Source organism: Cyanidioschyzon merolae, chromosome 20, assembly GCF_000091205.1.
Source record: "Cyanidioschyzon merolae strain 10D DNA, chromosome 20, complete genome".
In the NCBI taxonomy this organism is placed as follows: Eukaryota; Rhodophyta; class Bangiophyceae; order Cyanidiales; family Cyanidiaceae; genus Cyanidioschyzon; species Cyanidioschyzon merolae.
Window position 1 is genome coordinate 1,071,714 of NC_010146.1, and position 20,289 is coordinate 1,092,002.

A 20,289-nucleotide genomic window follows, 5' to 3' on the forward strand; every position below is an offset into this window, starting at 1 on the left:
TGCGAGCGTTACGAATACAGGTGTTGGCAACGTGTTTTGCGTTGGCATCGACCGCGTCCGGCGGTTCGGATACATTCTAGGATACCTATGTCTTGAGGGCGGTATGCGATACGTGGCGACGCTTACCGAAACGCAGCGCGATTCCTCGCGTCGACTCGGTGAACCGAGTGTCGAATCATGCCGTCGGGTATTGTCAGCACGTCCGTGGGTGCTGTCGCGCGCTCCGAGCTTCATACCCATCCCCTGCCGAGGAGCTCTCTTTCGCGGGACACTTCCGGACCTGAAACTGTCTACCAGTTGCCGAGTGATCATCCACAGCTCCACACATGGGAACGGCGTCAAGTGAATCGTCGGGAAACGTTTCCCCGGGGAGCAATGCTCTGCTTCGAGACAGGTCCAAATGCACCCAACGCAGATGCAAACGTATCCGCTTGGAGACTCCTTGTGACGGACCTGGGTCGCTTCCGAGCGCCCCGGTACGCTGCTGAAGACGCGAATGCTGCACTGGCCACATGAAACGTTTGAATCGCTCTGTGGATAGATATGCTTTAAGCGAAGCGTGCTTCATGCCATTCAAGCCTTGTGGAATGTAGCAATAAACTCGGTGAGAATTTTTCGCAAGGCTTCATCGGACTCCTTCGATAATTGGCCTTCCTGACGGATCTTTGCCAACAGATCACCATGATTTGAGCGCATGTTCTGCAGCATTGCTGCTTCATACTCGCGAATACGAGAGACGGGTACCTTGTCGAGAAGGCCACGTACACCTCCGTAGATCACGCACACTTGTTCTTCGAACGGCATCGGTTTGTACTGGCCTTGTTTCAACAGCTCATTCAGACGGTCTCCGCGATTCAGCAACTGCTGCGTGGCGGCATCCAGGTCAGAGCCGAACTGCGCAAAGGCAGCGACCTCCCGATGCTGCGCTAATTCCAGTTTCATCGACCCCGCAACCTGCTTCATCGCTTTTGGTTGCGCCGCAGATCCCACTCGACTAACCGAAATACCAACGTTGATCGCGGGACGTTGACCCTTGTAGAACAACTCCGACTCCAAGAATATCTGCCCGTCCGTAATCGAGATCACATTCGTCGGAATGTACGCGGACACGTCACCAGCTTGCGTCTCTATGATGGGAAGCGCGGTCAGGGATCCGGCGCCTGCTGTATCGCTCATTTTCGCAGCGCGTTCCAGCAGACGCGAATGCAGGTAGAAGACATCACCGGGATAGGCTTCGCGACCCGGCGGACGCCGCAGCAACAGTGACATCTGTCTGTACGCGACTGCCTGCTTACTCAAGTCGTCATAGATAATGAGCGCATGCATACCGTTATCCCGGAAGTATTCGCCCATTGCACAGCCGGAAAACGGGGCCAGAAACTGGAGAGGTGCCGCATCCGATGCCGTCGCCGCCACGATGCACGTGTATTTGAGTGCGTCAGCCTGCTCGAGTCGATTCACCAACTGCGCGATCGTACTGCGCTTTTGCCCGACTCCAACATAAATGCAGTAGATTTTTTCAGGCCTGTTCTCGTCATGGGCCTTCTTCTGATTCAAAATCGCATCGATGGCAACCGCAGTTTTGCCGGTCTGTCGATCACCGATAATGAGCTCTCGTTGGCCGCGCCCTATCGGCACAAGACTATCCACAGCTTTGAGACCTGTCAGCATAGGCTCATGCACAGAACGACGCGGGATAATACCCGGAGCCTTGACATCAACCCGTCGCCGCTGAACAGCGCGGATCGGGCCCTTACCGTCGATCGGCTGCCCCAGAGCGTCCACAACGCGACCAATGACGCCTTCCCCGACCGGAACGTCTACAATAGCTTCCGTCCGTTTTACGAGAGAGCCTTCGGTAATATCGCGGTCGGAGCCGAAAACGACAACACCTACATTATCCTGCTCAAGGTTGAGCGCCATGCCTTTGGTGCCGTCCGCGAACTCCACCATTTCACCGGCTTTGACATTGTTCAATCCGTAAACTCGGGCAATACCGTCACCAATGGTTAGCACTCTCCCGACTTCGTTCACATCGAACGGCTCCTCAACGCCGCTGATTTTCTCTTCGAGAATCGCAGAGAGCTCTGCTGCTGAGAGCGCGGATCTGCGCACAGCACCCGTAGCCCGCCAGCTGGAGAGCGACCTCTGCCGCTGGTCGCGATTCGCTGTGACCCACAAGGCACCGTGTACAGCTGCACGACCGCGTACAAGCAGGTCACTGGAACGCACCAAAGCACGAGCAAACGGTCTCAGGGCACGGTTCATGGAGAGGCTTTTCGGCCAAAAGCACGTCGTTGTTGAAGAGGCGCGTTCGTTACGGTTCTATTGGCGAAGGAGCGCCATCGTCTCATACGGCGGCAGCGTGGTAAGGGAATTCCCTTACGATCAGACGTCAACGGTGATACCAAGTTTGTCTATTATTGATCAGATTCTGTTGACATGGATGTACGGGGCAATCGCCTCTGTCCAGGAAGCGCATCGGTAACTGCAGCAGGGCGCTCACTGGACACCAAAAAACGCATCGATAAACGTTTATGCTGCGTTCGTCGGAAGTCGTCATCGGGCGTGCCGACTTGGTGCTACTGTCTGTGGCGATGCGCATGCCTCGATGTAGACGCGCCAGCTGGTGAAGGTCGTGCGGGACGTTGCACTCGGAAGCTGGTACATGCTTGGACACTTTTTCTGGAAATCGAGAAGCTCCAGCGCTGACTCGACAAGCGCCTATTGGTGTGTGTGTGTGTGTGTGTGTGACGACGTGCTCGCGGCACTGGCTGGGGAAACGATACACGCATGGAATCCCCAACTTTTATTCCGTGGATTTTTCATAGACAAAACTTTTCCATTGGGCAGCGTTCTCCGATTGTACGCTCCTCCTTTCCTTCTTTTCGTTTGTTTCGTTTTTTTTCAGTGCGCGGTGAATGCTTCCATTCCGTGGATGCAAGGCGATCTGCACGCCGACAGGCCGGCATCCCGACCGGTGGATCGACGGCGAGACGTTTTTTGTATGGTCCCCGTCCAACCTGGAAGCGAATGAATACAGAGAAATGCTTCCAATGCTCGTCGTTTTCATCGTATTTGCAACACGCTACCGAACCGTGTGCAATCCTATGGATATCGCGTATGTTGTTCATTGCTCCTACACCCTTGATCGAGAATTGGAAAAAAATTCTGCATCTGCATCCAGACCAAAACCGCTTCCGTTTACAAAACCTATAGCTTCAGCGTCTTTCGGCGGGAAATATGAAAGCGAGCTCATGGATACTGTGGGGAAATCAATGTCCGTCCCGGTACTATCTGTGCTTGACGCTCACGACGACTCTGGGACCCAGCAACCTGCTCTGGGTACACCAGACGGCACAGATTGCCGGCAGACGTTGAATTTCATTCTCTAGAAAACCCGTATCCTCCATAACAAGTCGAGTCCTTGCTATTGTCTGCGACGAATGCGTACGCTGCATCCACCGCAGCGAATCCGCGACACGATGCCAAGTACGTCGAATGCTGCGTTTCCTGGTGTACTGCCGCGCGACAGGTTTTGAACGGTTGCACTCGAGAGGGCGTACGCACTCGTGTTGGCGTTCCTCGCACTGTTTTGTTTTCGATCTAGTAATCAGTTCTTGACCATGTTTCTGGCTCCGACAATACACTTCACGCACAGAAAACACCGCATTGGAACCCTCGGGAACCGAGTAGTAGCTCGCTACCATCGACCGTGCACCAACGTTCCAAAACCGCGAGCCCGTGTTCCGTCTCTTCAACGCCGGCTCTCAGTTCAAGCGTCGGCTCTCAGAGTGGGCCACGGCTTTGATCTGCATCGCCTGGAACCTGGACTACCTCTGATTCTCGGTGGTGTGCGTCTCGAGCACGATCGTGGTTGCGCAGCGCACTCGGACGGCGACGCCGTCTACCACGCTGTTACGGACGCGATTTTGGGTGCCTTGGCACTGCCGGACATTGGCCAGCTTTTCCCGGACACCGACCCCCAATGGAAAGGGGCAACTTCGGATGTTTTTCTCCGGGCAGCCGGGGCTATGATGCTTCAACAGGGGTACCGCATCGCGAACCTCGACGTTACTGTCATTCTGGAACGGCCCAAGCTCGCCCCGCACAAAGAACAAATACGCCAGAATATAGCGGGACTTTTGGGGCTTAGTCTCGAACAAGTGAATTTGAAAGCAAAAACACACGAAAAAGTAGATAGCATCGGGGAGAATCGCAGCGTCGGCTGTCACGCCATGATCCTACTCGAGCGTCAACCGCTCGGGAACAGTGACGAGCCTTCCACGTCCGCATCCGAAAGCTTCGCATCATCAGCAAGCGGTGCTCCCAACGCTGCATCTCCTAATAGTCTGGAATCGGGTGTGTTTGCCGCACTCGCAGCGACGCTCTCTCGAGTCCATGAAGTGATCGAGTCACGACGGTCAGCAGACCCGGAGAAATCATGGACAGCGAAGCTCTTCGCGAAAGGACGCCATAAAATCGCCCAGAAAGTCGGCGAGGAAGCGCTTGAAGTGGCACTAGATGCTGTGCAAAATCGACCTGATCGCGTCGTGGAAGAAAGCGCCGACCTGTTGTACCACCTTTTGGTACTGTGGGCGGATCTGGGAGTCCATCCCAACCAGATCGCAGCGGAGCTTGAAAAGCGACAAGGCAAAAGCGGTTTACGCGAAAAGCAGCATCGCAATGAATACAAGGACACAAAGGAGCAGCATGATTTGGTGCAGCACTAACGCGAGCAGCTCGTGACCCGCGGAGACCGTTCCCCAGCAATGCATCCTGTTTTCGAGCTTTTGTTGCGCCGCTGGCCACCACGAAAGGTCCAAATACGCGTCTAGGCGCGAGCAACTTGTCGAGTAGACGCATCAACGCACCAGTGTCGACCAGGTGCACGATCCGCTGAAACAATGGATCCCGCGCCTCCATTCGATGAAGCCGAAGCGTTCGTTTTCGATGCCCGACGTCGACACTGGAGCATCTCACCACATTGCGCATGTCATGAACGAAAATAGACACCGAGTGGAAACGATACCGAAGCGTCGTATGCGTACAGGGCATCTGCCCAGCCACGGGGCACTGGTACAAAACCTTGGAACAAGTGCGGCTGCCGACACCGTTGCCATGCGTTCGGTGTTGCAGATTCCCCGTAACCCGCTTGTTTGGCATCCGTCCGTCCTATAATCGATGCAGTGGTGTTGCAGCGCGAGTCTGGCGATGCCTTTGAGCGCTTTTGGACGCGCCAGGGTGCTTCCGGGCACTCCGCTTGTTCCCGGGGGCCGGACTGGTCTAGTCGGAGCTGGGGCAACCACCAGCGCTCCATCACGACAACTCGGGAGCAGGGCGAACGAGACCTGCAAAGCGCGACATACCACACTGTTTGGAGCCGGTCTGCAACGGCGTTCGCCACAACTGCGCTCGTCAACGGAATCGTGAGGAGCCGCCAGCCTCTGCTGGTACGTCTCGGAAGCATTTTCAAACGCAGAACAAGATCGTCGGCGGATGCCGGTACCCAACGCTGGATGAACCAGTAGACTCGCCGCCAGAAGCATCGCCAGCACCTGCTTTCCTTTGTGAGCGTCGCCTGCGCAGCGGTATCTGCTCGAACTGGATGCTGACGCTGCTTCAGGTTCAGCACACAGGGGCAACGGATTTGCGGCATGACCTGTTCCGGTGCCAGGGCAAGCACATGCAGCTTGTCGTAGCCGGGAGGCATCAGCCACAACATGATCACGTCGCTCCACTGGAGCTCATCCAGGACCTGCCACGAGCAACTTGAGCGATTCACGGAAAACGGACCGTTTGTCGGTAGCCGCAAGTGCCAGAGACGCCGATTCGTGCACAACACAGCCTCGTTCGGCACTGGACGACAACAAAAGCGATACTGCTCCGACAAAAGTTCCGAGGAGCTCGCCTGATCGAGCATCTGCCACAGTTCGTATCCCAGCACTGCATCTTCGATGTCGTAGCTGTGATCCAGCTTTGTGCTGGGCATCCGCGGAGGTCTCAACGGAGCGCTCCATTCGGCAACGCTCCACGTCCATGCGGTCTCCCCAGCAGCCGATTCAATCAGATGCCACGCTGCTTGGTCTAACAGATCCCGAGCTATTGCCAGCACCGTAGCCGTTGCCTGCATCATGAACAGAAGCGGTGTCGCGAGGAGGATGCCCATTCGTTGGCCGGCCGCGGCATGCCACCACCACCGCCACCGCCACCGCCGCCGAAGACGCTCCACCTTGGAGCTGCTGGCACGCTCGGCTGGTGACCCAGGCACCACTGCATCCGTTTTCGAGTACCGCTGCTGGTGCTGGTGCCCATGAGACGCACCTCCGGTACCTGAAACTTGAACGCGACGCTCAAGGAACCGTGCTGCCCCGCTGTTCGCGTCCGGGATGCTCCGGTTGTGTGCAGCGCCTGGCATGCGCGCTGCAATATCAAGGGCGAGCGTCGCCAGCCCTATATGTTGCCTGAGGGTTCCCGCTGCCAGCGCTATCATTCGATGGAATGCATCCAGGGAGGCTGCACCTAACCCCGCGCCATACCCCAGCGACAACGCTGCCGCTGCTCCTAAGATACGGTGCCGATGGCGCTGACGCAACAACGCTCCGAGTTGTCTCGCTATCTGACGAACAAGTCGACTTAAATGGCGCGCATATCGTGCCGGATTCCCTAACCATTCCGCAGAACTGATGACTTTCCAAACCTCCCGGTTCAGTTGTTGTTGATAATGGCGCACCAGGTGCTGCACCAGGTCGTCGCTTGTCTCAAAGGTACCGTCGAGGACGAGTTCGCGTAGCCACAGCGATGCATCCTGAACATTCATGAGCGGTGTAAGCATGAGTGCTGTCAAACGGGGCCACTCGCTTCCGCGGTATTGCAGGAGCGTTCCCAGGCTCACCAGGTCGGTTCGTACCGATAGAGTGCATGCCAGCGGAGCGCATACAACGTCGTGAAAAGCGAGTCGCAGGGAGCGTTCAGAACGCTGCTGCACCTGGGACACACTGGGAACACCTCGTAGCAGCGCCTGCTCCAGGGCGCGTCTCAAAAGCTGACAAGCGTCAGCGCCAGCCCGGTACTGGGCAGCGGAGCTACCGAGCGCTTCATTCGCACCAGCGTCATATTGACAGCAACTGCAGTCGCTCTCCCTGCGCGCTGTGCACTGCGTCAACGATTCCCGTAATGAACGCGACAACGGCATTGACGATAGCGATGATCGTGACGACGACGTATCCCCAGAGCGACATGTCCAGCAATACCTCGATGCCGGTGCATTGCCGTCACGCAATATCCGAGCCGCTGCTCCAGCTCGCCTCGAACTGGAGCTCCTTGCCCGCGCTTGCGTCAGTCGCTGAGCACTTGTTGCTGCAACGAGGCCCATGCTTGGTGTCCAGAAGATCTCCAGCTCTTGATCCTGCTGCTCAGCACCAACAGACGCCATTCGCAATGCATCAGCAGACGTTTCAACGGGGGTCATGGCATCGACTTGTCGCCGCCAAGCCACGAACCAGTCAACCATTTGAACAACCAGCGATGCATCGATGTCGAGATCGAGTCGTCCACACCGCACCTGTCCCGAGTGGATCCGTAGAAACGTATGCGCACCAGTGCTACTAGACTCGAAACGGGTTCGCAGTACACAAGCAGCTTGCTTCGGGGCTCGCCAAGCGCCATCGTCGCTCGTCCACCGCCTCGAGGCAACCGATGCTGATAACGATGACGCTCCAGGCGCTGACGCTGACCCCTGACAAGCATACGAAACGGGCCTGCGACGGAGCGAGAACCACGAGACAACCGCCAGCCGATCTAGCTGCCGGCTCGTGTTGTGATCTGGACGTATCGACGACTTCTTCTTCTTCTTCTTCTTCGAGTGCCGTTCGTGATCCGAAGCGAGGCTCAGTGCTCGGCTTGTGCGCGAGGCAGCGTCATTCGCTGCGACACTGTGCAGCCTCAGCGGTACACACCAGGCACCTGGTAATGTAGGATGCTGCAGAGCCGAACTGTGATCGAGTTGCAGTGCCTCGCAGACAAAAGCGACCTCACCATGGTAGCTCTCATCCAAACTGGCCTTTTGACGCAGCATATCGCTTCCATCTTGGGTGCGTTTGACGTGATGCCAACGCGCATCCACGCCTCGTATGCCGAGGTAGACGACTTGTTCGAAAAGTGGCGGCTCTCTTGTCGTTGTCGTCATCCGCAGCAGGGAAATGCCCATCTCGGGTACGCAGAGCTCACATGTGAACGCAGAGGCGTGGCGATCGATACCAGCACCAGCGTAGTGCATTGTCGTACTGGCTGGAAGCGCGTCCAGCGGTGTTTCAGACGGCGAGGTTTCTGTCGAAACATCATGTCGCTCGTCTACAGAGCGCTGCAGCGACGTTGACGCACCACGGCTTTGACTCGAGCGTCGAGGCACTGCAGGCTGTTCCTGTTGTTGCTCGTTTTCGGCGATGATGAGCGCAAGCGTTGCCTGGCATCGCTGCAGGCGAATCTGGAACGTGCGGCTTCGAGACGCTGCACCCGGAGCGCCCGCGGAGTTCGCTACACACCAGCGAACACTTTGATTACAGACCAAGTGCACCGCTGTCTGCGAGGCAACGTGCACGCGACGACGGCGATGACGACGACGACGACAACCGAGCCCCACTAGTTGCCAGAGACGAGTCCGGCATTGTTGCAGACGCGGAATCACGCGCAGTTGGACCGCTTGTCCCGTTCGTTTTCCGTCATGATATCCCCGGTGCCTGCTACGCCCGTTGGTGCGGTCGCCGCTGACACCGCTGTCGGTTGCAACCTGTGTTTCTCCATGTACAGCTGCAACTGAAGCATGCGAATGCAGCTCGGGCTCTAAGCGAAAAGCGCCCACGTATCCAATCCCGTCGATCCAGAGCTCGAGAATCGGCTCTGCAAGCGGCTCATCCCAGGTGTAGGCGCATTCCGAGAGCGGGTCCAGTGCTTGCAGCGCATCGTCATCGATAACGTCCTGGGTCTGCTTCATGCAGCAGCCGCTTCGACAGTGCGCCGGTTCAAGGCGTTGAGCGAAACGAATGCGTTCAATCGTCTGATTCCGGATCCGATACGGTACCAGCAACGGATGCGGCGGCAGAATCGTTACCAGATGCACGGGTGTCACTGGACTGGTACCTGCTGCAGTGTGCACCCGCGGAAACTGACAAGCGCCCGTTGAGGCCTGGCGAAGACGCAGACACCAGTCGCTACCAGCGGTGACGGGAACACGTCCACTCCAGTACCAGCCGGGAGCAGCAATGCGGATGCGAAGGCATGGCTTGTTCGTACCAGCTGGCCAGTGCAACGTTGCCATGGCACCAGGCTCGAGGCGAAAGACGCTCCCGTCAGCGAGCAGTCTGTCGATATCGTTGGCGGCTGTTGGCCGGACGTCGACAAGGTCCAGGTCGCTGCCGGGGCTGTGCGTTCCTGCCCGGGGATTTGCGGCCCCGAATGATAAGCATTCATCGCCGGTATCCTGGTCGACAGGCCATACCAGGAGCGTGTAGGCCGGCCACAAGTTCACCAGGCGGTATCGCGGGTACACCACGAGCAGCCGCGAACGCTCGAGCGGATACCCCAGCGGTTGGACGCAGACGACCGCATCCAACTGACGAGGACGCGGTACATACGCACCGTCGAACGTTGTCGGTGTCGATGAAGACGACGACGGCCAAGTTTCTGCCACCGCTGCGGCAGGTGACCAAGCGCTAAAGCGTGGAGCGATAGAACGCGACACTTGAGACAAGCGCGAATGCGGTGTTGTCGCTGCTGCTGCTGCTGGTGCTGCGGCTAATGATGATGATACAAGCCACGGCCAACGAGCGTCTGTTTCAAGTGGTGTCGATACGCTCGCGTGTCTTGATCGCACTAGTCGCAACGGACTAGTTTTCACTTCAGGAGTACCAGTAGCAGCAACATGAACAACAGCATCCGCTACCGTCACCGCAGCTTGTGTGGGTGCTCGATCGGCACCGTGTGCAGATGCAAGGCGTTGCCAGGCGCTAGGCTGCTGCAGCACCGCCGCCGGAGACGCGAGCATCGCACGAGTCCATCTGTGCGGCTTACGCTCACCTGCAACTGCATAGAGAGAAATCACCAGGGCCTCATGCGCAAGTCTGGTGCCTGCACACCACGCACTCCATTCGGTATGTGCAGTGCGCCACGAGAGTGCGAGCTCTGGAAGCGACCATGCAGTCCAGGGACACGGGGCGAGTGTGAGCGGCAGCACTTGTCCGCAAACGGGGCCGCCGTTGTGTCCACCACCACGTGCTTGATACGGTAACCGCCCATAACGAGCGTTCTCGAATGCATCAAAAGCACCAGTCGTATGAGCAGATATTGGACGCGGCGGTGCGCACTCGCGACATGTCAAGGGCATGGAGCTGCTGCTACTGCTGCTGCTGCTGCTGCTGCAGGGATAGGCAACGCTTTGGATGGGCGTTTGCGGTGCAGCTGTTGCCGTAGCCTGCTCTGCTTGCACAGTCTCGAGGTCAGACTGGACACCAGGGCGTCCCGTGTCGATCCAGTTTGCCAAATGTCGTCGCAGTTGCGAGCACCAGGAGCGCCTCTCTGCAGGGATTGCCTGCATCAAGGTCGTCGGCGACGCTGTCCACAGTGAGCACCACAGTTCCGGAACGCACAGGGTTATCTGCCGCAAAGCACGTGGGTGCTCCCATCCAAAGTCGACTGCAAAACACGTCCCCAGTGGTGACATTGTTTCCGCGGGCTTCCAAGGCCACGGTGCCAGCCACCTGGGCGCATCGTAGACTACCCGTCGACGATAATCATCGCACTCGTGTTCGATCGCATCCGCATGAATGGTTGCTGCTTCTGCTGCTGCTGCTTCTGCTGCTTCTGCTGCTGCTGCTGCTGCGTTCGGCTCGTTTGCTGTTCGATGAGGTGATCGATCCCGAATCGCTAATGACCTGCACACCTGGGAGGAAAGCGCAAGTGCACCACGATCGGATGCTACCACTGCCTCAGTCTGAGAGGTTACAAGTTCATCCAGCCAAGGATGAATCGGGAACAAGTCAGTCGACGCTGTGGTAGGCAGCTGAATCCAGACACGTCCAGGCAACAAGAATGCCGATGAATCGGATGCTGCTGTTGACGTTGACTTTGACTGGTGTCCTCGATATCGAGGCAGATGCCGCTGGTGGCTGGTGGCGGCTTTTGGGCGTCGCTGCTGACGCCAGCCTGCCACCTCCTGGACGGTAGCTCGACGAGCGCCTGGCACACCAGCACGGGTGCAGTCTTTCGCGTTGGCATTGGCGGCAGCGGCGGTACTGTCGACTTGGAGCTCCTCCAGCAGCGCCATAGGAGGCGGCTCGAACGCCTCCGGCAACGCCAGCGATACCCAGTGTGCTGGTTGCCAGCAGCAGCTCGTGGGGATGCTCGTATCCTCAGCGCTGTCCGAGGCATTCCGGGCAGGGTGCTGGTGCTGGTGCTGGTGCTGGTGCTGGTCGTGAAGATTCGTTTCGCTTTCGGGAGCGCCACCTAGTGTCGCTCTTGTTGCCAAACGCTTCCTCGAGGGATCCGTTGGTGCACTTGGTGCTCCAGTCGTTGACGCTACTGCTTTTGCTGCGGATAGCGCACACTCGAGATCAAACAGTGCATCCATCCGACAGCTGCGATACACTTGACCAGGCCAGAGCAGTGTCGCTCGATCCACGAAAACAGGTTCGATCGATGCATTCCGTATTTGCCAGGGTGCATGGAGCGTCACCAACACAAGAGGCACGCTCACCGCCTCGTTACTCGTTGGTACACGACGAATGACCTGGGCAGTGAGCAGCGCACCCCAGATGGGGTCCGGCTCCGGATTCAGGTGCCTCGCAGAGCGCGTTCGCGGACGACGACTCGGTATCGGAGACGGTGCCAATGGACCCAACCAGAGCACTCGGGATTCGTCGTCGCGAACATTCTGGGCAAGGTCCACGAACCAGGACCACAAGTACGAGGCAGGATGCACACTCGCAACTGCAGATGCATTGCTGACGCCGTGTTCACCGGTTCGGCACACATTCGGAGCAGTCACTTGGGGGCAGGCATCGTGTTCACTGCATTGCACTTGTCGTGGTTGTTGCGCTTCACACCCGAGCATGGACGGTGCAGGTAACCTGGTGCTGCTTGCATCCACGTCTGGTACCATCGCGTCATCGTCCAGTTCCGTGCAGAGCTGCCAGACACAGGGTGTTGGTGCAAACAACGAGGCTGCTCGGATATTGGTACGCGAAGCGAAACTCGATGCTCCATTCTGGACGGCTGTTGGATTCGCAGTCGCTTCGAAACGAGCTATACAGCACGGAGTGTTACGCACGTTCGAAGTGGTGTCATGCGTCCACAGTGACAAGCAGAGTGGCGTCTGATTCTCCCAGTACAGGGGCGACTCGAAGCGGCAGAGCCACTGGGGATCTGGTGTTGCTGCTGTTTGACCAGTGGCTGTTACCTTTTCAGAAACAACGCTTTTGCGTCGATACAGAACAACCACCAGCACCAAACAGGGCCACTGCAAGGCTTGTATCGCCACGAGCTCGAGCGCAGCGTCAGGCGCGACCCAGCTGAGGGCCTCGCTTCGCGATACACCTCCAGAGCGATTATCCAATGGTGCATCCAATGATGATGATGATGATGATGATGTCAGAAACCGTCGCCACTCGGAGAGACGCAGCACCTGCGGATTCTGGTCCAAAGCGTGAACCGCAATGTCTTGATAGAACGATGCTCGGGGAACGTATCGCATCTCGTCGACAGCGAGCGTACCGTACGCGCTCAGGTGCAGCGGCAAGCCACTAGCATTGACAAGAGCGAGCGTACCACACTGAGGGCGAACTGGTACCACCAGTGCGGCGCGCTCTGGCCTGCCTGCCTGTATTTGCAGCGTTCGCTCCACAGCAGCAGCGATTCGAGGCGTAATGTTCAAGCACAAGGCGTCGGTGCTGCTCAGGCGCAGCAGTGTCTGGCGGGCGGGCAGCGTAGACGCCTCGTGTGACCCACAACAGGCATCAGCAGCAATGCCGTTGCTGTTGTCGTTGTCGTTGTCGTTGTCGTTGTTCACAGCAGCTGTCTGTCGTTCTAGTTGCTGCAATTGCAGTTGCAATCGTGCCGGCTCCAGAACGAGCTCATCAGTGAGGAACGCTCGGCAGGAGCCCTGCACCTGGAGCCAAAGCGCTGTCCATGGAATGACATGTTGCAGGACGCGAACTGAGAGGTTATCGATTTGCAGCGACCACTGCAAGCTGCTTGTCGCGTATGCACCAGCGCTAGCACCAGCACCAGCACCAGCATCGACAGGAATAGAAACAGCTGCTCCGGCAACGTGCATGGTAAGGGTAACAAGGCGGCCGTCGACTTGATACCATCGAGGCTCACTGAGCGCGCAGGGTGCTTCATCTGACGTCGATAACGACGACAAAGAAGACGATGATGATCCAGAGGAGAACGAGTTGCGGTGCTGGCCGACTGAGGATGATGCACGACGACGCCACCAATCGTTGTTCCAGTGTATATCCAGTGTCGACCAAGAGAGGCGCTTCTCAACATGCGGATACGCACAGTTTCGAACTAGGCACTGTTGCAGATGAAGCGCACAGCCACGCAGCCACAACGCGGAAGCCGCGAGTCCCCCAGCTGGAGTCGACAGAGGCCTCGAATCCGCAGCGCGAACATCAAACGCTGAGAAGCGATCATCATCATCATCATCATCATCATCATCTGTGCCGTTTTTGTCTGCTTGACTCGATAAAGCGCTGATCGAGTCGTGCTGCCCTGTGCTTGCATCTCGATACCTCGTCTGGCAATGGTAGTGCCGGTGATTCATCGGGGGTATTTGCGGCCTGCTTCGCCAGCGTCCCTGCTCATCGATGTAGCTCGCTAGACTGGAAGCCGTTGCTACCAGTGAGGCCACCACGAGATCACGCGGATACGCCTGTTCGTAGCCGGGGACGCGGTACCACTTGGGACGATCCCAGAATACAGCCTTACCGCTGAAGCAGAGCCCGACAACCAGCGTTCGATCAGCGGTACGACGCTCGACATCAATGCTTGCTTCTGATCCAGAGGATGTGCTCGTACTACTACTGTTGTCGCTACTGTTGTCTTGCGTCTGGTCGTCAAGGTTGAGCGGGATGAGAAGCAGCGAGGGTGCAGCACCTGCCTCGAGGTGCAGTTGCCAGCTGATGGCCCCCGCTTCATGAGTGATCGCAACATCGCCCTCGCGTGATGACTCCGGGGCGGCAACCGCGTCACTAGAAACCGACTGCTGATGCTGTTGCTGGTGTACCTCGTTCGTCTCGTCGATGGACGATTTGGAATCGCTCGTGTCGTTCGGATCTTGAACCGTGGGGATGGGCGCTCTTATCTCTGCAGCTGACGCTGTCGAATCATCGGTGCCATCTGCTGCACGAAACTCCTGCCAGATGCGCTTCAACAGGGCGAGTTCGAGAAAAACGCGCGCATCTTGGAGTCGAATCTGCACTCGAGCCTGAGTTGATGCCTCAGTTGCAGCGCTCGTGTCGTTCCAGTACCGGACTCGAAGGCAGGGCAACATCACCAATTCACCCTGAGCACCGAGGTAGTGACTGCGCTCTGTGCGGAGGCGCACCGCTTGTGCTTGGAACCGAAGCGCTTCAGAGCGTCCACAATACCGATACTGGAGCGTTAACTTGGAGGCAGCGAGATCAGCGAGAGCCAGTTCATCGATGCTCGCTGGATGATCCTGTTGGTCCAGATACTGACCTGGATTACGCAACGATGACGATGACGGTGCTTGTTCGCCTGGTGTTCTGCTTGCGGATGCGTCGGTTTTGCTAGTGTGGTGTTGCGGCCACAAGGTGAAGAAGAAACGCTCCAGGTGCAACTGGGTGCTGCCCTGGGGTACGCCCGCGACTGTGCTGTTTGCGGCTTGTGCATTACGGGCGACGGATGCTCCGCCACCGTCTTCGGTGAACGTCATCGTCATTGCAGGCTCGCTAGCACTCGCACTATGTTGCGTCAGGGTATCCCTAGTGCTACGATATTTCGTAGCGTTCGTGCTAGCGCTCGTGCTTGTCATCACTGGAGGTTTGGAGCTCGGCACCTGACACGTCTCGTATTGCTCCAGCTGATACTGATACACGGCGTCTTCAAGTCGACGGATCCAGTCTAGGACGTCATTCAGGAGCGCAAGGTCGTGGACTGTTCCAAGCGCGTGCACCGTCGGAACCCGAATGAAGGTTGCGGCTTTGTCGCGCTGCCAACAGAGGACCCAGTCGACTTGATTGGTCAGCGCCTTCTCCTTGTCGTTGCTCCCAGTGAGACGCCACAACTGCGACTCTTGGATGCGTAGTCGACAGACGCAATCCATGAGATTGGGAGTTTCGATTTCGCCTACCTCGAGGACAAGCGTTGCTGGTAATGTTGCAGCCTGCATGTGCAACTGAACGTCCTGGATGTGAAGCTCGACGAAGACGACGTACGCATCCTTCTTCGCTGGCGCATGTGGAGGCAGCTTATCTTCAAGCAACGCTGTTGATGCTGGCTGCTTTGTCGCGGTGCGCGCCTCTTGGTCGACGGGGCACTGCTGTCTTGCTGTCGCTGTTTGCCCTGAGCAGGGCGCTGTGTGTCCGTCAGCGCTCCCGATGGTATCAACGAGGTCGTGTGTAGAGCGCTGCATGAGCACATCGTACACGTCGAGGTGCAACAGCCACTCGAGCTGCAACCACATGGACCAGAGCTGACGACATTTGGCCTCGTCCGCGTGGATACGCACCTTGACGATCTGGAGAGCGCATTTCGACGCAGTCGGAGCACCAGCATGCGTCGTCTGTTGCCAGTGACAGGTCAGGGCAGCGGGTCGTAGGTCGTAGGAGCGTCCAGCGTCCTCAGTGGATGATGCATTCGCCGTCCGATGATCAAGAAGCACATCACCGAAACGGAGGAGCGGTTGCGCGGTCTGATTGGTGACTTGACCTCCCTGCACAAAGCACGCGAGGTGTTGGCGGACTGCCTGGAGCTGCTCCCGATCCAGCGATGATGATGATGATGACAGGAACAACGCGTCTACGTCGTCGCATACGAGGTCGATGGCGAAAAGCGATAAGCGCCACGTTTTTTCATCTGCTGGGGTGATCACGGGTGCGTTCGCTGCCTGAGCGGCAGCCTCAGCTCGGCGGATGTGATCCTCGACGAGTGTTTGGAGCCGGAGCCAGCTGCTCGCCGGTATCGTGGTGCACAAGGGCGCACACCAGGTGATCCAAAGCTGGAGCATTTGCACGATTTGCGCACAGATACCAGACGGGTGCCATTCCAGAGCGAGACACCCGACGCGAACGATGCCCATAGAAGAAACGGCATCTGTTTGCACACCGGAAGCGAGCACAGATGAAGCTTCTCGTCTGATGAGCGGTAACTGTGCTGTGAGGTCACTGAGCTGCACGAGCAGACAGCGCTGCGCTAGCTCGAGCGCCAAGGTTTCGGCTTCGAACACCAGACAAGCTCCGGGCGAGGCCAATGCCAGCCGCTTTCGTACCTGCAACCGCATGCGAGAAGCTTTGAGAATGCACGCTCCGGCTGCTGCGGTACCGTCGAATCCTGCCCAGTCGATGACCAAGTGCAGACGCTGACACTGCACATCCGAACTGCCGTCCAACGATGTATCCACAGGTGGCTGCTCGGTACTCGCTGCGGACACCCAGGGGGTGCGCATGATGCGCAACAGGCTCTCTTGAGCTTGGTATACGTATCGGAGTATTGCAACCGGCACTAGACGCACCGACACCTGGGACAGGATGACCATAGGTATGCGGGCGTGCGGATCGCGAGCACCATCAACAGCGACTAGTTGTGAACGCGAGTGCCCTGCCCAGTACCAAGCAGTCAGCAAAAATGGCTCTTCGGAAGCGAACAGTGTCATTTCCGTGGGGGCGCTCGCGTCCAGCTGCTCGATCGGCAGCGTAGTGCAGCAAGCAGACCAGTGACCGGTGCCAGTATGCACTTGTAGACCTGCCAGACAGGGCGCTGCTTGCTCCTCTCGATGATGTGACTTCAATGGAGCGGCTGCTTGCGGTCGCTCCTGCTCTCGATAAACCCGACAGGCAACCGCGATGGCATCCTGGCCGGTTGCAGTTGCGTTGGCGATGCTAGCGCTGTCGAGTGCAAGCGCGTCAACGGGATCGACCCAGGGCACCCGGATTCCGTGCAACTCGAGTGAGAGCCTCCCAGACGTCTCATGGATCAGCTCAACGTGCAGTCTATCTACCTCGACAACCGCGACTATGCGAGTTCGTTTCGGGAACGCCGCGTGCTCGCCTCGCGTTGCAGCGGCTGCGGCTGCAGGTTGCGTATCCGACACAGAGAAGCGTTGAACTGAGGCGCTTAGCTGGGGTTCCATCACCACGTTTCCCGCGTTGCTGTTGCTAACGTTTCTGTCGTTCGTGTTGCCTTGATGGCGATGCAGAAGCAGCGCATCACTTAGCTGCAGGTCTATAGCGGCAATCGCAGCGCTCAGCTGCTGGCAAACGAAAGCGTCAGCCGTATTTTCCGCTAGTATTGCGCGTGTTCTCGCTGTCTCGGGAGCCGAGAGCACCCAGGACCCCGCTGTAGTCAACGTCGACGGCTCGGGAGCGTCCTCCTGGGTACCGGAGAGCATGCCCGAAAGCCAGTGCAAACGCAATGCTACCAGCTGTGTGCTGGTCGGGCGAAGCGTCAACCGGAGGGATGCCAGCGGAGTGCTCGTTTTGCTACTCGAGGCGGTTGCCACTTGCAGATCGTTCACTGCTGGCCTTGTGCTGGGATGCAGCTCGAGCGTCAACGATGCAAGTGTCAGGCATGCTGTGGTCAGTTTGTTTCTCCAAAATTGCAGCTCAACATTCCACGTTTCCGTACGCAAACCAATAGAAAGCGGTGGCCAATCGTTCAGCAGCGAGACGTACTCGGTAAGCCACTTCGTGTCGATCTGGAGTGCTTCCAGCTGTCCAGCACAGGCGACTTGGAGCGCTCTGTGTTCGAATGCTCGCCAGAAAGGCACCCAAGGCACGGAGAGATTCGCTTTCGCTTCCGTTGTTTCAGGGCTGATGCAGTAGTTACCATGCAATGCTGCTTCTCCTGCTTCTGCTTCCGCTGATGGCGTTGCGGTGCCTTGGCGTTGGGGTTGTGCAGCGAGCAGCGCCGCTAGCGGCCGCAGACCACCAGGGATACGGATCTGCAACGGTGATATCTGGAACCATATTCGGATGATGTTGCCAGCATAGGCGTTCATTAAGAGCATAACTCGGAGGTAGAGAGGTTTCACTACGATCTGATCTTTCCAGCGCAATGCCAAGGCGTCCAGATGGAGGCACTTGCATATCGTACCATCGAGGCGGAGCCAGTGAAGAAACTGTTCGGGTGATGGCGCCTTATCTTCCAGTTTCATGGCGTCGAGAAACCGAATGGCCTCGCTCTCGTTCGCGGGACTAAAGAGCATCAAGCGTTCCCATGTGATCCAAAAGGCACCAGCATCCAATGTTGGATCTGTTTTCGCTCTCTGTTCACCGGACGTGTCAAGCAACCCCGGCAAGTGGATAGATACGGTGCAATGCGTTACGTCGATTCGAAAGCTGCAAGCGTAGACACCTAGCCGCTCCAGCAAGTACCAGGCAATGGAGGCAGCTGCCCGCTGAGAGGAACGTCCCGTGGCACGCTGCTGAGCCGCTCTCAACGCAGACGAAGCCGTTTCAGCGTCTGGGTGCCTTGGCGTGCTTTCCCCAGTTTGCTCGGAGTTTGGAGCGTATCCAGCATTCGATGCAGTGCAGTGCGTTGTGCCCGTTTCACTGCTTGAGGCAGTCTCGACAGATGTGCGTTCGTACCGGAGCTCCAGGAATACCTCATCCAGCACCAACGCAAAGCTCTTTCGCCAAGAATGAAGCCACGGAAGCGACAGCGTGATCTGACCTATCTGGCCACCGCTTAGTTCCAGACGTCCCGTAGTGACACCCGTGTTCGCCGGGTACAGGGTTTGCGGCAGCAGCGTCGCTCGGTGCAAGTTGAGGAAGCCGCGTCTCAGACTCCACGCAACTTGCTCCGGTGCCAACTGTTCAAGGTACTGGTTCAGCCATTTTTGCAAGGTGCGCACGATGAAGCCTTCTCGCATAGCCAAGCAGCGTTACTGGGCCAACTGATGCCTCAACTGCACACCAAGCAGCCCAGTGGTGTGGCACCAGGGTTGAGCGCAGGGGCTCGAATCTCGTGCTCTGTTCAGTGTTCCGTTTTTTGAATCGCAGAGCGCCGCAGCAGGTACGGCAGTGGAACGTTCTGCCCTGTTGCTGGGTGCATACCAGGAGCAAGCGTTTGGTAGTGACAGCACTTCCTGTTGCTGTCGTTCGTGGTGGTCAGTGGAGGTGTCTCAGTACCCGGATGAAGAAGCGTGGATACCTGGAGGTCATGGTTGTTTCGGGCCGGTTTCGGTGTGTTATCGAGGCTTGTTGACGTTAGGTGCTGGTGACGATGTGGCGCGTCGGCAACGATCCACACGAACACGCGTCAGAACAGAACGGGAAGCGTCCGCTTCTGTAACTCGAGCGTAAACGCTAGAGTTTGGGACAATGCCCAATATCACTCGTACAGCGTTTGGGGGTTCTATCTGTAAAGGATTCCTTTTTATCCACCTAATCGATGACTTGAAACACGCAGGTCTGTCTCGTCTGTCCATTTTCATTGTCAGCAGTTGAAGCATATCGATGACGGTGTTCATGATCCGATTGTGCTGCTCCTGGATATTGTCGACGCATTTGATGCACAGGCAAATGTTGCGGTCGACGCTTCGCTTGTTCGTTGCATCTTTTTCGTGGACAGCTCCAATGCATCATTCATTCGCATGGGTGACTCTTGACCGTGGTCGAGTGCTCCCAGATATCTGCCATACCTCTGCCTCCGAGTGCTGCTGTATAATGCATGCACGCTAGCTTTATCACTCATTTCATGTCCTGGATAGGTAAACAAGTCTTCACGCTATCGCATCCTCCGTTTTCGCGCGCGGTTCAGTACCTAATGTCGACATGCTTCTTCCGAGCGATAACGATTGGGGATTACGCTGTCCATTGCACACCTAAGTGCAAGGGATTCCATCCGATATTGGATTTGCACCGTGCAATGTAGTCCATGATGAAACAAGTACTGAAAGCAAAATCCAGACTGAACAACAACAACAACAACAACAACAACAAGTCGAGGATTTTCGCTCCATCTACGTGCCATTCGTACAACGCGGTGATGTAGGCTGCATTGGAGGCAATCACTGCGATACTTCAAGTTCGAGTCCGAAACCCCTTT

At 57.3% G+C, this 20,289-nt stretch overlaps 3 protein-coding genes across 3 annotated transcripts; 1 reads left to right on the forward strand and 2 right to left on the reverse strand.

The window, feature by feature from the left end:
* Positions 1 to 573: 573 nt before the first annotated feature.
* CYME_CMT434C (mitochondrial F-type ATPase F1 subunit alpha, precursor) lies at positions 574 to 2,268 on the reverse strand (the record flags this gene model as incomplete). Its single annotated transcript, XM_005539351.1, has 1 exon — positions 574 to 2,268. One exon carries the CDS (start codon positions 2,266 to 2,268, stop codon positions 574 to 576), a length of 1,695 nt encoding a protein of 564 aa, XP_005539408.1.
* A 1,358-nt stretch (positions 2,269 to 3,626) lies between these two features.
* CYME_CMT435C (2C-methyl-D-erythritol 2,4-cyclodiphosphate synthase) lies at positions 3,627 to 4,733 on the forward strand (the record flags this gene model as incomplete). The annotated part of the gene is made up of 1 exon (XM_005539352.1): positions 3,627 to 4,733. The coding sequence occupies one exon, from the start codon at positions 3,627 to 3,629 to the stop codon at positions 4,731 to 4,733; it is 1,107 nt and encodes a 368-aa protein (XP_005539409.1).
* Positions 4,734 to 4,996: 263 nt separating this feature from the next.
* CYME_CMT436C (hypothetical protein) lies at positions 4,997 to 19,111 on the reverse strand (the record flags this gene model as incomplete). Its single annotated transcript, XM_005539353.1, has 1 exon — positions 4,997 to 19,111. One exon carries the CDS (start codon positions 19,109 to 19,111, stop codon positions 4,997 to 4,999), a length of 14,115 nt encoding a protein of 4,704 aa, XP_005539410.1.
* Positions 19,112 to 20,289: the final 1,178 nt, after the last annotated feature.